Here is a 17,542-nt window from a genome sequence, read left to right as displayed (position 1 = left end):
CGTGTGTTTTCTCGGTTCCAGGATGTTGTATTTGGCACGAACAAAGGGAAATAAACGTTTCGAATGCTTCGAATGCTTTCAGTTTTATTTTAACAGCTTGCGAGCTTTATTCGATTTTGCGATCGAATGAACGGAACTGTGGTGGAATTAGCGTTTTATTAAAAAAAGATAAATCAGGAGTCTACGTGCTATTTTAGCAGAGAAAAAAATTGTGATAATTCAATTGTTTTTTTAGCGGTACTTGACGAATGTAACAACCATTTATAACGTAACTTCCTCGGTTTACATTAGCACTCAAACAATGGATTTGTAAAAAAAACTGACAAAAGAACTACTGGGTGACGACGGTGTCACCGTTTGCATCATCGATACAGCAAAAATACTGACTCCGTAATCAAAAAGAAAAACTCTTCAGCTGTCGACCAATTAAATCCGCCACCTTATCCCCCAAAATGAACTATGCTCCCGAGCAAACTCATTACCGTCCAAACTGATCGCCTATCTATCTCACACCGGTTGTTTTTCCGCGCGTCATTTCCGACTCACGTTATAACATCGTTAACGGACTCTCTCTCTCTCTCCTCTCGACCAGTAGTTCCGGGTCCCTCGTCGTCGCCTATGGGAATTCAGAATCCGGCCAGAGAGATATCCACCGCAAAGTCCCTGCGCGCATAAATTCATCCTCCAACGGCATCAGCAGCTTCTCTCGTGTACAGGTATATGGCATACTCGGTGGAATGCAAATATTAAGGTGGAAAGTCGTGGAGTAATTAATGATAATGGTATTTGCAGGACCTTTTAACCGTTTACTGCCCGCCTCTCTCTCTCTCTCTCTCTCTCTCTCTCTCTCTCTCTCTCTCTCTCTCTCGCTGGTGCGCATGATGCTTTATTCAGGAATTTCTGAGTGATTATGTGCCGTGTAATACCCGTCTCTTTATGCGCAAGTTTCGGAATTAAAACTCCGTTGATTTGATTTGCGAGAGCTGGGCTTGTTAGCACACTCGGAAGTTTAAACAGTTCGATATCACTACTCTGCAATCCCGTGGAACTTCTGTTTGATCGCCCTTTTCTCTCTGTACGATATGCGAGAGGGTCGTTACTCAGAAACATCGACGAAAAATCCCATCGCGGTTGTACACGCTTACAGGTGCAGTGATTCATTCTCGTTTACAGCTAAAATTCACGCGACACTATACCAGTCACATTACAGCCTGTGCTGAATTCACGTTCTCCTTAAGGAATTCGAGTCCAGGTCGGTGTGGTAACGACCGCACTAAAAGCCAGCGAAATACAATCTCGCAACACGCCATAATCAAATTAATGCAGCGCGGAGAGAGACCGGTTGCATTCGCGATTTCTGCCAAACTTACATAAGTAATTCGACGTCAAGCACGTATGTGTAAAAAAAAAATGAATCCTGTCACTCGTATTAGGCTTAATCAGCCCCAGGATGACTAAGCCATAGTCGATACGCGCGTGTACTCCTTCTTTTTCGTCGTCGTCGTCGCGACGGTGACCAGCGTTACGAGCAGACGCAGTAGTTCACTATACGTCGGATGATTCATCCGCGCGCGTGGTGGGATTATCGATTCGTGGCTCGGAGCTGCTACTACGGCTCTCTCTCTCTCCCGAAAATCCACTTTTACAGGGAGATGGAGAGAAGCGATGCATTTTATTTTTCTTCGAGGAAGAGAGGAATAATGTCAGCGTTTTTTCCATACCCAGAGATGGAAGAGTATATTCGCGCAGCTTTCGATGATGATTTGCGTTGGGATATAGATAGAGTGCATAATAGTCGAGATATCGAAGCCGGATATATTTTCTGTTGGTTCAATAAAATCGGCTTTTTATTACCCCGTGGAGTGTTTACTGAAAAATTCATTACTCACTTACTCACTGGAATATCATATACTATTTTGCGAATAACATCCCATCAACAATTACAATTACTACTAAAAGTTTTTAATACAAAAAAATATCAACTGGTCCAACGTCCCCTCTTTCCCAACTCCAATCAACGAAGGTAAAACAAAGATCCACTCAAACACTCAACGCAGCTTTAATCTCCTCGAGCGAGAAACTCGAACCATCAGCATTTCGAGCTTCTCTCTCTCTCTCTCTCTCTCTCTCTCTCTCTCTCTCTCTCTCCCGGCTCGACTCATCAATATTCACGAAGCCGAGCAGTCGAAAGATTCTCCCTCGCACACCTAAAACACTAATATCAGCGGCTCTTCTTTGTACATTTCTTCTTCGCGTTGGGGCAACGACGACACGATCCGTATACATATACACTGCACAGGCAGAGGATGTACGCTGCTACTAAATTTGCATTATATTCGCGTCGGTAATCTATGTAAATCGAGCTTTTTGTCGCGGTATAATTTCTCCCCGCTGCTGCTGTGTCGTGCGCGAGATGGTATAAGTTTCAGCGGCCGCGGCTGCAGCGATTATGCGGTAATGAGAACGAATTGTTCAATTTCGCCCCGACCGACTACTATATATACTGCTGCCGCTGCGGTTAATCTCGTATTCGGGATTTTCGCGTTGGGTAACTTTCAATTTGTATGAAATGCGATATTATACGCTATCTCTCTGTGCGGATGACGTTTTTAATACGTTATTAATGCGACGCGCTTTTATAGAAAGCTTTCTATATGAATAATCGATGGCGAAATGATTCACCACCAGCAGCTCGTCGTTGTCGCACAAATATTTAATGTAAAATGCGCCGAAAAAATCGACGTCACACGCGCACCGAAGAGAGTAGATATTTATTCATGAGACGCTGGAATTCCCCTTCAATTATGTGCTATCGATAAAAACGAGCGAGCCATCTTCCAAAAAAAAAAACGTAGTCGAGTGTCTGTATATTATACAAGGATCCACCGTATGTATATAGGTACAGCACAAAAGTATAAAAATCGGAAAATTGAAAAGAGACACTATTCGTCCAAGGAAAAGCCTCTTTGAAATTCAAATTAAATTCAAGCGCGGTCTTTCCCACGCCTCCTAGTCCCGCATAATTTAAAGACGCTCGAAAGCTTAATTATCGCTATCTCGCGGGGGCGCTTTTTTCTACGACTTTGCCGCATACAGCTTTTTCCGCGCACACAAAGAAACGCCCTCTTGATTATGCGGGTGTTTTTGAGGGCCGCGAGCAGTTTTACGCGGTGTCTCGTGACGAGGGCTTCATAATGAAGTTGGCACCGCGCGAGCTTGCCTCGAGCTTGCAAACTTTGTTGTTGTTTTTTAAAGATTATTACCAGCGATTACCAGCGATGCGTGAAATTTAATTTGAAAGGTAAAATGTACGTGCGAGTTTCTATGCGCTATACGTTATATATCGAAACGATTCGGCTTTTATGTCAGCGTATAAGCGTAAAAGCTTTTATTGCCAAATCCGCATAAAATCGAAATTAAAATACCGAAATGCTTAGCTATATTTTTACACGAAGTGCAGCGGCGTGAGAGGTTATACTGCGGAGAGTATAAAATATCTACAGGCGCGACCTATATTGATTTTTCAAATATCCAGCGAGGCGCCGTATCTGACAGCGGCCATCAATCATAATATTCACTATCAATCAACGGCTTGCTATTTCAGCAGCGGATATTTTCGCGATTCTTTCGCTTTTAATATTTACATACGGGCCGTCGTTCACGTCCTATATATCGCATGTTCGCGTGTATCTCAATCCGCCGCGCGCGATGTTTTTACAGAAAAATTGTATGTACACACAGCTGCGGCTCTGAAACGCTGACGTTACTTCCTCGCGATACGCCGTGGAAACTCGCAACAAAGCGAACATTTAGAGCTCCTATAATCTTCGCAGACTTTCTCGGGCTAATCAACCAGCCCATCGCATAATGTTTTACTCTCGTGTCCGTAATTACTTTTCCACACTTTTTATATACGCGGGTATGATATACAGTCGTTCCCATGCTGGGCATTTTCTTTATAATAAAAGGAGAAAAGTATAATAAGAGCTGATGTACACACCGGTAATTAACTGAAATCTATCCGTATGAAAGCTCTTATTCCGCGAACAAAAAGCTCAAAGCTGGGGTTGCATCGTCGCAGGATGAAATAACGCGCCGAGCTTTTAGCGAAACCCCTACTTTATTCCCGTGACGTTATACTTACTGTAGAGCTTCGCAGCAGCGGCAGATGGATAAAACTGAAGGCATTTTTCCTCTCTGATTACAGGTCCATCAGCGGACTTCAGCGCTCACAGGATCGTGCGACCGCGTGTCTATCACGGCAGGAGCAAACGCGAGATCACGTCGACCAGAGAAAGCGTGAGTATATGGACAGTCTTTATTATATGGTATTTGTATGCAGGAGTATATTTTTTACAATAGGGAGAAAGAGCGTAATTTTCCATTTAACCATTTTGCACGGCTAAAAGAAACACACAAATCACGCGTACACGCAGCCGTCGTCATATTTCACGTCTTCATTTTCCAAAATCAACTTTCCCCTAACTCGCGCTTGCGGTAAATTCAAAGCTTCCAACTTTTTCCTTCAAAAACTAAACCATTCAGAACTTCGCACACTCATCACCGTGTCCACGCACACGCATCCATTCAGCGCGTCAAGCCGCCGTACATCTCCCGATATAAAACCGTCCTTATTCAAAATTTCAAAAAGCTCTGTTCCTCAAGCATATCATCATCGCCGCGCAACTGGCAAATAAAAAGTTAAAGTGCAGAGAGCCTCGAGGGTAGAGCGACTCTATATAACTATAGCTCGACTCCCACAGCTAACCCCGGGGTATTACGTCGTATATAGTCGGCAGCCTTTGCGCGAAGATGCACTTTTTTCTCGTTTGCTCAACGGCGCAACAATTTCAATGCAAATTCCGCGCCTCGATTGCATACGAAGTGTGCGCGCGCTCGGGGGCTAAGGGCCGCGCACAGTGGTAAAATGCACATTTGAATCGAGGCGATGACACTCGAATGGAGAGAGGGAAAAACGGAAGGATGCGCTTTTCTTAAAGTCGGCCAACTTTTTCGGTGCGGCGAGGGGAGAGGTTAATGCGGCGCTCGCTTGATTTACGCTCGAGGAGCGTGAAAAATTATTTTTCCTGATTTGGCGCGCTTGAGAGGGGACGTCCGCGCGAGTGCGCTATGATTTATACGCGGAGGCTTGCTTTTATCTCATCCTTGAAATAAAACGTCGCCTTGGAAAATAAAATTGGCCTCGAGAGAGCTTTCTATCGCGGGTATTAGAAGAAACGCGACGACGCGCTGACAGAAGTAATAACGATCATATGCAGAGTAAAAAAAGATCGATTATATAGCTGGTGCACTTCCGGGAGTGAGAGAGAGAGAGAGAGAGAGAGAGAGAGAGAGAGAGAGAGAGAGAGGGACGGATTGATTGCATAAAGCGATCGCCGCGGGAGCCGTCGTCAATGCGAGCGCGCTTTGTTTGTCGAAAGCCGGAGCTAATGTAATCGAGCGACCGATGCCAAAACATTGACCCAGCGAGTCAGTGACCCTCTGCGTAAACACGCACGAAAGCGCGACCGAGCTCTCTCTCTCTCTCTCTCTCTCTCTCACCGCTGCCGATGCGCTGATTTAGCGGGTGTACTATTATTGCCGCTGCTGCGCGGCTATATGCGTATACGTAACATGAAAATTATCGAGTTTTAAAAAAGCTCCTACACATCGCACGAGCCCATACATCACTAAACACAATGCGTCGACGGTGCGCAGATCGGTAAACTTACAAAGTAGCTCCGAATAAAGTAGGGGAAGGTGGGTGGAATATTAAATATAAACAAACTCACAGTTTTCTAATTGAACTGCATCAATTTCACTTAATTGAATTACTTTAATTTCATTGTTCGCAAAATTTGCACTTAAATTCTCACTGACACTACAATTACTATTGTTTATAGGAAGATTGCAAGTGCTTTACGTTTCTTTGCTGCCCTGTTAGAAGTTCTCTTTGTAGGCAACGTCTGTGATAATAGATGCTTTGCCAGCGTTCTTACTTGTATTTAAAAGAACCTCTTTATGTGTCTCTGCAGTTGGTGTTAGTGGTGGGCCAGTGTATTGTTGCGTTGTTGTAGTAAACATTGAACCAATCGAATCATTGGTGTCCAATGTCTGGAAAGTAGTTGACGATGCAGTGGATGCTATTGTCGAACATGTCCCTAGTGATACGGAAACACTATCCTGAAGTGATGGAGACGTTGGAACTGATGCTAATGTGAAAATGAACAGTAAAATTAGTGGTAATACAAACAAGTTTTTAAATATTTGTTAGATAAATATAAAAATATAGCTCACAAGTAAATATATCAATGGCTTAGCGTTAACTATGTATGATAATGGAATCCTTACTTCAGGCTCAGCCGTAAATATCACATTGAGGAATGGTTGATTTGATGAGTCAGTAACTGACATTTCACTCTTATTTTTTGGTTTTGGTTGGATCGGACTCATGATTTCATGACTCATCAATCATTTCACTGTAGTTTTTCACTTCGGCTTCAAGTTCTGAAATATAAAATTGAAAAATATATTATTTTTAGCTTTAGAAATATTAAATTACATTTTTCTACATAAAAGATTTTTAAGAAAGTTATGTTTACCTGGAGTCCTTGGAGTAGATTGACTTAAAGTTGATGCATCAGTATTGGAGCACGCAAAATCTGATTTAGAAAATACTTTTGGATTGAGTGGAAAAATTCCACACTTTTTAAATGCGTTGACAGCTATATCTATTTTTCCAGCTTTCATGAATGCCTTTCCAAACAACAGAAACAAATTTTTTAAAGTGACTCGTTCACCTGTTCATTGAAATGCATTTACTTCTTCTGTATAATAATGACTTAGAGGTTTCATGAAGCCGACATCAAGTGGTTGCATTATATGCGTGCAATGAGGTGGAAAACAGTGAGATGATTTCAACTCCATGCTCCATCGCCAACTTAATTACTTTTAGGTTCTTTACATGACTGACATGCCCATCTAATATCAGAAGTACTGGGTTGTCTTTTGAAGCATGATAATAATTAATGAATCTTCTAAACCATCTTGTAAAAATGTCAACTTGTATCCATCCACTTTTGTGAAATTCAGCCCATGCTCCAGCTGGCGGTCCTTCCTTTAGTAGTTCTTTATTTTCTTTCATTCTAGGAAAAATCAACATAGGTGGCATGGAAGCTCCTGCGGCTGACATGCAAATTTCTGCAGTGACGGTTTCACCTCTTTCAGCAGCAGTTTTGCCCCTAACTTGTTTGCGTCCTGTACGTGCCACTACTCTAGAGCATGATTTAGTACTATGGATATGCCAGTCTCATCAACATTGTAAATATTTTCAGCTTTGAAGTTGAATTTATCCATCAGAGACTGCAACAATGTAAAAAAATCATTTACTGATTTCTCGTTGAAGCCATATGCTCTTGCAGCGGATGTATGCTCTGCTTTTCTAAGAGAAAACTTGTGGCGATTCATAAAATTTCTGAGCCAGTCTTTACCAGCTAGACCAGTGGCTTCGTTGAAATGATGAGGAATATTCAACTTCTTAGCAAAATCTAGGGCTAGTTTTCTCACATCAGCATGAGACAGTTCTCCATGAGATAGATCTGTCTAACGAAAGCTTCTTCTTGCTCGTCTGAAGAAATGCACTTGAAGCCACTGTGAGATCTCTCGTATTGGATAATGTTGTCATTATTACGAGCACTTATAATTTTTTTTTGTAAAGTGGTTCTTGGAATGCCAAACTTTTGAGCAGCAGCTTTGTATGTTGGACCGTCGAGAACTGCACTAATAGCTAAATGCATCTGCCCATCATTCCACGACTCATTAGTTTTCTTGACGTAATGCCGCACCATCACTACACTAAAAATCTTATAACTACAAGCAATTAACTAAAAAAACTACAAGCATCGAGCTGCTCCGTACTCAGCTCGTCGAACTCCGATTGAGTATAGAGGTTAGGAATCAGTCAGCTGATTCCGCAGATCGGAGCTGAGCAGTGCTTCCGTGTGCCCTGCGTGCCCCGCTATGGTGCTCTCCGTGCCCCATATTTATAATTTTTTTAAAATTAATATTTAAGGCTGCTTTAAACAAAAATAAAAATACAGGGTTGTAGAATAAGCTTTAAAATATGTACTAGGATTATTTAAATCTCATTAAACACTCTTTTTCGCAATGTACTCGCTTATTGAAAAATGAAAAAACCTACGATTTCCTAACTTTTTTCCACTTGCAGCATAATTTTTAAAACAACTTTTTTGGATAATTATAAGGGATATTATAAGGGGGAAAATCTAGACATATATATGAACTATTATTAAAAGGATTTTTTATTTTTTACTGTTTTAATTTATAGAAAAACGAGTGCCCGTTTCACCCGCCAAGCTTGCTGTGCCCACCTTCCCCTAGTAGACGCGTCGGCTGCTGTAGGTATACGTGTGTACTGTTGTGGCTTATCGGCAACGAGTGTATACGTTGCTGCAGCCGCTGGCGGTTCTTTATGCTGCGTATACCTAGTTACCCGATTGACACGTGCACAAAGACGGCCTGCTGCGACTCGAGTGCGATTCTTACGTGAGTTTTATTCGATCTGCATCGGAAGGCCGACGATGAATCGTTTAATCGAGTTTGTAAAAGCACGTAGAATTCGTTTTCATTGCGAATTTCTGAAATAATTTCAAATGCGTTCGAAGAATTTTTCGGTAATTTTACGTAGTAATACAGTTTCATGCAAAATAAACTTTGCAAAAGCGAAATTTCAATTACAAATACATTCGATGAATTTTCCGATGTGATTCCGTTCTCTACACAAAGCTTCATTTCACGCGAAAGCTCGCCTCTCAAAACAATAGCAACAACGATATAAAATTCGCAGAAATTCGCCCCAGCAAAATCAGACCAAAACACGACCAGTCTTTCTCTTTCTCTCCTCCCAAACAAGTCGTCCTCCCTCGCTCTCTTTCTCTCTCTCTCTCTCTCTCTCTCTCTCTCTCTCTCTCTCTCTCTCTCTCCCGAATAATCATCATATCCCGCCCCCGCCATCGCGTGCATAGCTCTGCGTTCTCTCTCTGCTGTCCTTTTGTGCAGCTCGAAACGGCCCCTCCGCGACAATAGGGCGCGTGCGCCAGCTGGCTTTTGTCGATTTTTCGGCTATTGTGAGGGCGGTATGGCACACATATATATGTATGTATAACACGCGCGTGCGTTTTGCGTTCCGTTGCTGCTGCTGCTGCTGCAGCACAAAGGCAACTCTCGAGACGGCACGCGCTGTCTCTTCGTATTTTCTCTCTTTTTGATATAGGCTCTGAGGGAATTCTGGAAGGACTGTGTTATTTTTTTGTCTGGGAGAAGTGGTCTATCTCTTTATTCGGATGTGAATATAAACGAGGTTCGAAGAGGCAATTTAGGGTCTCTCGTTAATGCAGACGTTACAAACAGCACCTGTGATAAATTATACTTTCAAAGTAGAGAGCGAGCTCTTCTTCGTTTCGGAATAAGGCGACGATAAAAGGCCGAACTACTGTAGTTTCGAAGTTCGCCGCGACGTTTATGCCGAAAAGTTTGACAGCCAATATAAGCCGAGGCCGCAAACAAAGTGTGACACTTTATGTAACATTTTTGAATTTATCGCCGAGCCGTAGCGCTGAAATGTAGATTATTGCGAAGTACGCTTTAACGATTGTTTACGAGATGTTTACAGTGAAGCGAGCCCAGTGTTGAATAGCGGAAATTAAAAACGACAATAACACTGTGCAAAAAAAGAGGACGAGACGCTAGCTGTAAACAAGCAAATTATTATGTATTACTCTTGCGTATACGTTCGGACATTACTACAATCGCCAACTTTCATCGAGTCGGCTTCAGCCGTATAGAGACGGCTGATTAAGTAATCGCGCACACGATTATACAATAATTTCAAAGAGACGCTACTGCAGCTACTACTGTTCTCGGAATAAGTCATGTTTGTATTCATCTTCCAGTTAACGTTTACCCATAAACACAACGATATATACCAAGCGAGAAAATCAGACGAAAAGTAACATGAGATTCCTCTCGAGTACGTGCGCTTGCGGAGCTATATTTAGCGTAACAAGCTCCTTTAACGGATTCATTGGACTAATCACATAGAGAGAGAGAGAGAGAGAGAGAGAGAGAGAGAGAGAGAGAGAGAGAGAGAGAGAGAGAGAGTGAGCAGCGCTAGTTTCTGCGCGGCGCAGCCATATTATAGTGCAGAGCGAATCGCGCGTTATTTCAGAAACGAGAGCACTGCCCCCGGTTAAACGAAGTGGGTATAATAAGGCTTTATTGCTATTTGGAGTAGCCATAGCAGCCGCGCTTGAAAACTTCAATTCCGCTCTCTCGCAGCGGCTGTTCGAGCAATCCTTCGGAGCCGTAATTTTCTCTCTCTCTATGAAAAGCTCTCAAAGCTTTTCGCTTTAACGCCGTAATTAAAACAATCCAAATTGACACGATGAAAATCATCGAAAACTCGATGTGACGTCAATGCGATCGACTTTCACAAAAGACGTCGGGAGAGCTCGTTAATCAAAAGCCGCAGCTCGACTCGCGTCGAAAAAGGAAACGCGATGCACCAACCGGTCGCAGCCGTGGTAACCTTGGCATTATCGCACGCGCACAACCGGTTGTGTGCGTGGCGTATCAATTGTTTTCCCGCGAAGCTGTGCCTCCAGGCTCTGTGTACGCACTGCTACTGCTGAGAGCAAAGTGTATAGATAAATCGCTCAAGGCGTCGATTTTTCTCTCTCGTGGTCAGCGTTTTTCACGAGAGAGAGAGAGAGAGAGAGAGAGAGAGAGAGAGAGAGAGAGAGAGAGAGAGAGAGAGAGAGAGAGAGAGAGAGAGAGAGAGAGAGAGATCACGGCTACTGGTGTTCGAAAGCTCGAGGTTTCACTTAACCTTACGGCTTATTTTTCTCGCTGTGTGGATTTTATCGTTGATTGGCTTCCAGTATATAGAGCTACGATGCTCTTCTTGTGTTTTCCTCTCGGAGGACCAGGCGTATGATTTATACACTCTCCTTTAAAGTTTTGCGGCTAGAAGGGGCTGAGAACTCGGTCTTATACACTTCGTTCGCCGGCGGGAAATTCCTTATTGATTTCTCTGGCACCGCGCGGAAAAGGAATGCCTGCGAATTTCACTCGCGAATAATAGAGAGAAAAGGCATCTTTATTTTCTCGAATCTCAAACGCTAAAATACTGTAAAGCACCGTTAAATTATCCGCGAACCATCACACATCCGCCGATAATTCGACGCATCGATCACCGGCAATAAAAGAACTCTTCCAACTCCCTGCGGAGTCCCTTTCAGTCGTCGCGACTTCATCAATCTCTCGTCCTCGCACACACACACACACACATACTCACACACTCACATACCTATCGCAGCCGATTGGCCCGACGACAAAGCCCGTCTGTGGCGCCGATGTCGCCTGTACGCAACACGTTAGCTATCCGTCTCGGAATCCGGAATCGCGAGATACACGAAAGTGCACTCGCAGCGCCGCGCGCGGAATTTATCAATCGCCGGCGGCGGCGGGGATGAGAGAGCGACGGGAAATCGAACGCCAGTCGCGCGTGTATGGGTGTATATAGGATGTACCCTTTCGGAGGCTTCTTCCTCTGCGGAAATTACCAGGAATAAGGCAGAGGTCAGCGAGAAAAAGGAGTGGAGGTTTGCGTGCGATTTTTTTTTTTTTTTTGGAAGGGTGTGATGGATTGGGCCACCTGTGGTGCTTTATTTGGAGAGAGAGACTGTGAATTTATACTCGACGGTGTGGTGGTATATATGGCAGTATTCATCAATACTGCATTAAAATAGCAAAAAGCCGCCCACTGGATCCATCGCTCATCAGTATATGACGCGCTGCGCCTCCTTTCATCCCCTTTATATTTCCGCCGAAATTCACAATAAATTTCAGTCACCCCGACGCACCTATTTATAAACTCTCCTCGACATTAAATTTCCATCAATTAAATTCCTCTCTCTATATCCACATACTCACAGTATACGTTTCGGCCGTAAAACAAAACAAATTTGAAACTCGCGCGCATTTTCGTCCGTAAAAAGCTCTGGCAATTGAATTCTCACGCGAGAGCCCATGCGGGTTGACCCTCCGTAAAATAAAAAATTCCTTTCCTCGTATTTTACGGTCACACACAGAGCCACGCGCTCGACGACGACGACGACGACGACGACCGAGATCCGAAATTCAAATTGCGAGCTGCAGTCTACTCTCCTTTCGCCGGCCTTGAACGAGTCGCCGCACCGCCGGAGAGTAAATTGTTATGCGCGAGAGTGCATTCGGCTGAAATCGAATATGCGTGCACTCTTCCGCTTTTCGGAATTAGAGTATACATTTTTTCGTTATTCCGATGTATAAATAAACAAAAAAATTCCATTCGATTCTTTTATCTCGATTATATAAATTTCGCATCAGCCGCGACAGACCTCCTTAACTTACCAACTTCATCTTCTTCGGCGCAGGATTCCCCGCACGCCCGCAGCACATCCAAAATCCTATTACGGCCGCCTACTCCCTGCAACGCGCTGCAATTCCCGCAGGGCGCTCGCGAACAGCTCCCTTGATGATTTTCGCGAATACCATTTGTTTTCATACTCCGCGTAGCAGCTTCGATATCCTTGTTCTTCCTCGTACTTCCTGTTTCTCTCTACTATTGTGTTTCCATTTGTCTCTTGCCGATTTCGCTGTAGCGCTGCATCGGAGGAGAATCTTGAGACACGTTTATAGTTGTATATATACACAGCGTGGCTGCTGCTGGTGTTACGAGCTTCTGAATTAATTACACTGGATTTTGGAGGAAATTGCAGTAGTGCAAGTGTAATTAGGTTAAGCTCAGAGGGGGCGTAAGTTATGTACCGGTCTAATACTAGTTTTATTGCATTCGCGGAGAGAGTTCTCTCTCTCTCCCTCTCTCTCTCTCTCTCTCTCTCTCTCTCTCTCTCTCTCTCTCTCTCTCTTTCTGTGTTGTTGTGCGTGTGCCGAGGTGAATTAATGCATTCATATTTCACATCTATTATTCTTGCGCCTGAAAGTCACGGGCGTAGAACGGAGATTTACCCTCGGCTCTGCTTTAATCTTCGAATTAATTCGTCTCCGTAAATCACAATAAGCTCGTTTGTGTGAAATGCACCGATTACGCACTCCTCGATCCTGCAATTAAACATAAAAGAGAACTCGCAAATAAGCCACACACAAACTCCCAAACTCAAACAGTACAGCAGCTCTTCTGCAACAAGCCTAAGCCCGGCTTCATCCTTCCTCTCGCATCCGCTCAGCCCCGGAAAACATACTACACCCCCACATACCCGCAAAACACTCACGAGCCTGTGCGTGTGTGTATATATGTGTGTGTGTGTGTGTAGACGCACGAATCCGGCAATTCGCATGCACCCGCCGTTCCCCGAAAAGTAAGGAGCCTCCAGGCTATAGACTATACGTCGTCATGCATTATGTATCAGAGCTACAGCGCTCGCTGCGCAGCCGTAAACGGCGAAATTCATAAGTTGTCGTCGCTGCAGTGCCTTAATACTTCCGTGAGTCTCTATACGCTTCGCGTGTATTATACATATACCTATGTATGCGTGCACGTGGAGTTTGCAGCGCTGATTTACGAGGGCGATGCTTGTTAATTGTCTTTTACTCGCTCTCGGAGCGCTAGTTTACGCGGCTGTTATATCAGCGCGCCCCGCGTGTACGTGTTTTAGTTTGCGCTGATTTCTTTTTTCTTCTCCGTCTCTCTGTGTGTGTGTGTGTGTCTACGGTATATACGAGGGATGATTAATGAAGGGGATCGGCCGTACTCTCTGACGTGCGCTCATAGGTCTAATCTGATTACGACGAGGACATTGTCTCGCGGTTGGGATGTGATTTATGGGGGTGAGGTACGTAATTACGACGCCATGACGTTTAACCTTTTTCTTTACACACAAGTGGGTGTGAGGCTTTTTATCCAGTGTATAGCCCCTCAACGGTTCGAATAATTCGAGCTCTTGCGTATAATATTCATAAATCAATTAAATCATAGGGCGTATACAATCAAGCGGAACAGAACACATCTCGATGTACCCTGACAAGCCTCCAATTACCCCGATACGACTGCAGCGGCGTAGTAATAAAAAATAAATAAAACGTTTCCTTCTCTCTTTTTGATTGCAGGACACCGATCACACGGACGTGCTGAGCGTTGGCCTCGAGCTCAACGGCGAGAGTCGCATCCTCGACTTGAGACTCAACACGGATCTCATACCAGCCGGTTACAAGGAACGATACCAGCATCAAGGCTCCTACAAAACCAACCTACCCTCGAAAGTGGTGAGTTTTACGGCTTCTATAGAAAAGGGCCACAACTCTCGACTCTCTTTCTTTCGGGAAAATACACCACAATGTGCACCTATATGCGGGATTATTCTCGTGGAATTTCCATCAGACTCGACTCTTGATTGACTTGACTCTAACGTATCGACCACGCGTCACTCAACGTCGAACCCAACCTCTCAAACTCCTCCTTCACTCTCAAAGGGCCGGAAATATACCTCCCGAAAAATAAACCTGTGCTGTTGCGCGTGTAGGCATACATAATTAAATTTCAACCACACACGCACGCGCGCGGGTAATTCAAACGTCAAAACTGCACCGCGCCGAGAACAAAGCAAGAAACTCTTTTTGTTTTGGCGCCCGCCCAGTTACTCTAAAGTCCCGAACAATGAACTGCACGCTTTGAAACGCCGGATTTTTTTCTCACGTCGTATTATTCGCGTTTGATAAAAGAAAGGAAAAACGATATCGCGCGACAGAGACGACGACGAGGTCGTTACACTCTGTCTCTTGGCGGCTACTCTTTTTCTTCCTGTGCGGTGTGCGCCTGATGGTCAATTGGATCACGTATACGCGCGCGACTACTTGCCCGTGTAATTGCAAGCCGGCAGCCCGGAAATTTCGAAAGCATCGTGCGCCAGTCATTATAATGTATACGTAGTACACGAGAGAGGTGGACGCTGTTGCTGCTGTGTATTGTCGTTGATTTTTGGTTGGGAAACTCGATGGAGTATGGGGGAAGAATTAATTTGCATGAAAATCGCTACTCGAATGAGAGGATTTTTCTGTGTATTATCATTTCGACCTGCCCGCGACAGAGCATTGAATATTTGATGTGTATTGGTTATTCTGCTGTGGAAATTGGTGTATCGATGCGACCTCTCGCTGACGGGTTGAGCTTTAATCGGTCGTGACTGCAATCGAAGTGAAACATAAACGGTTCAATAATAATACCTGGTAATTAGGTCACGACAAACTCATCTTATGTAATACCTTGATCGTCCTCTGGGTTAGTCCCGTTGAGCCATGGCTGGTCGTAATCGAGCTGACGCTTCCTCTGAGCCCAGTTCAGTATATTGTTATCGATCGTGTTCTGTCCCCTCCTCGAAGGACTGCTAATATCATGACTCGGTTGTTTCTCCACGCTGTCTCCAGCAGATGGAACGTCTGTAACCGACGGCATCCAAACAGGTGGAAGTCCCTTTCTGGACTGAATATTCTCACTGTCCAGGTCTCTTCTCGACTCGACAGACGGTTCTTCGGGTGTCTGTTCCAGATTAATCGACTTCGTGTCACGTGATTATGATATTATTCTAAATTTAAAGGGCTACACGCTCACCTCGTTCTCGCTCACTTCCACCGCGGCTTGGACCTTCTGCAGTGCCGTGTCGATGCTGTCCAAACGCTCGGCTATGGTCTCCAGTAGCCGAAGCTGAGTCGGCAGGTACTCCTTCAGTGACAGGCGTTTTTGACTCTGGCATTGCACCGCCAGCAATAACACCTGCATTTCAAATTTACAATATAAAAATCATAATATTGTCTTCGTACCATTGCGATGTACTCACCAAAACGCCGGACAATTTAACTGCCGTCGTCATGTTGATGCGAGCGTCGAACAAGCAACTGAGGCCGTCTCCTTTCAGCGAAGCGTTTAAAATATGCTCGGATACAGGCTTATAATCGAGCACTAAAATCGTAATGAAATGAAAAATATTGCCGTGTAGCTCATTATAGATACGGCTCTCAGTCACTGCAAACAAAAGGAAAATTAAATCCGCGAGTTTTATATTCGATAATTCGCCAAAGGCTTATCGCGTCGACGCAATTCATCAATTATTCAACGCGCGCCGGGCGAATTACACCTCGCGTTATCGACTATAGAGATAAAAAAACATTCGATCATTTTGAATTGAACATTCTCATCCAACACTGTGTATGTTTCAGGAACTATGTCACTACCAGGGCAGCATAAGGGACATGCCAGGCTCGTGGGCGGCAGTTTCGACCTGTCGAGGTCTCAAGGGTGTGATCTTCGACGGGGAATCCCTCCACCACATACAGCCCGAGGAGGAGACACTCCAGTCGGCTCACTACCTCTACAAGCACTCGGATCTCGTGGCTAATAATACATGTGGTGAGTAGCGCACACAGTCTCTACACACGATCGATTATGCGCCCCGTTGACGTGTACCGCAGTACGATGTTGTTGTTGCACAACTTTTGCGATATCGAGCTTTTCAACAAAGCCGAAGGATGAGACTTTATAAACGGGAGAATGATATAATGTAAGCAGAAAAGTACACGCGAGTTATCGGGTCAGACATTCTCTTTACTCTGTTCTTCCGTCTCGGTGCTCCGCTGATGCAATATTTATGTTTAATTACTCCCTGGCGAGCGACGAGTCTTTTCGATTAAACTTTGCCGACGGGAAATTCATGCGCGACGCTCGCGATTCAGAGAAGCTCCTCTTTGTACGCCCATACCAAGATGTGAGCTTCGATTGATTGCGATGATTACGTGGGTATACGTCTATTTAAAGAAGACTCACGTTACTTTTTGCGAGAATATTCGCGCGACTTTTTGCAAAAGAAAAATAATATCGACGTAAAGTGCCATAACACCACAAAAAGACACTCACACAAACTCAAGCGAGCCACGACTCTCACAAGAACGTCAAAGTATTCCGCGAAGCCGATCCTGAACTTGTGGCCGCGACGACTGCGCCGGTACGTCCGTTGCGTTCGCCTTTTAAAAGAGCAAGGCCTTCTGGTATGAGACCGGTCCTCCGCGCCTTAATGGCTCGTCGCGTGCCTTCGCCGATGCTCTTCTCTTCTCTCGAGATGTGACTATATACATCGCTTGGGGGAGAAAATTTTGCTTCTCGACGAGCCGCGAGGGAAACTTATAGCGGTTCTTATATAGCAGAGGCGAAAGTTTCTAATTGAGCTTTATTTTACGCAGGAGAGCTTGCGAGCTTTTTCCCCCTTCAAACTTCGAGGCTGTGTAAGTGAATGATTGACCTGATTTAAATTGCGTAAGAACGTTTTTGCGCTGTCATTCGGCAGTACATTCGATTCGCGTTATGAAAGATGATCCCGCCGCTGCGTCGTCCTTTTAAGGAAACCCGACCACGTCGAGCTAACTCGAAACTCGCGTAATTCTTCGCGAAGATTTCTTCGAATATTCACATTCGCCG

General features: G+C 44.5%; 2 protein-coding genes across 2 annotated transcripts in view; one reads left to right on the top strand and one right to left on the bottom strand.

The window, feature by feature from the left end:
- LOC100118678 overlaps positions 1-17,542 on the top strand; it is a 68,622-nt gene that overhangs the window by 41,108 nt on the left and 9,972 nt on the right. The window contains exons 2-4 of the mRNA XM_031931242.2: positions 4,208-4,299; positions 14,188-14,343; positions 16,291-16,480. Of these exons, the coding sequence (XP_031787102.1) occupies positions 4,208-4,299; positions 14,188-14,343; positions 16,291-16,480 (438 nt within the window). The remainder of the gene's footprint in view (positions 1-4,207; positions 4,300-14,187; positions 14,344-16,290; positions 16,481-17,542) is intronic.
- Positions 15,116-16,253, bottom strand: LOC107981134. Its single transcript, XM_031931258.2, has 4 exons — positions 15,912-16,253; positions 15,686-15,847; positions 15,340-15,613; positions 15,116-15,260 (listed from the first exon to the last, which is right to left on the bottom strand). Exons 1-4 carry the CDS (start codon positions 15,942-15,944, stop codon positions 15,247-15,249), a joined length of 483 nt encoding a protein of 160 aa, XP_031787118.1. The 5' UTR covers positions 15,945-16,253; the 3' UTR covers positions 15,116-15,246.

Source organism: Nasonia vitripennis, chromosome 5 (assembly GCF_009193385.2).
Source record: "Nasonia vitripennis strain AsymCx chromosome 5, Nvit_psr_1.1, whole genome shotgun sequence".
Taxonomy (NCBI): domain Eukaryota; kingdom Metazoa; phylum Arthropoda; class Insecta; order Hymenoptera; family Pteromalidae; genus Nasonia; species Nasonia vitripennis.
The sequence above is the reverse complement of the archived record's forward strand: the minus strand, read 5'-3'. Positions and strand labels throughout refer to the sequence as shown.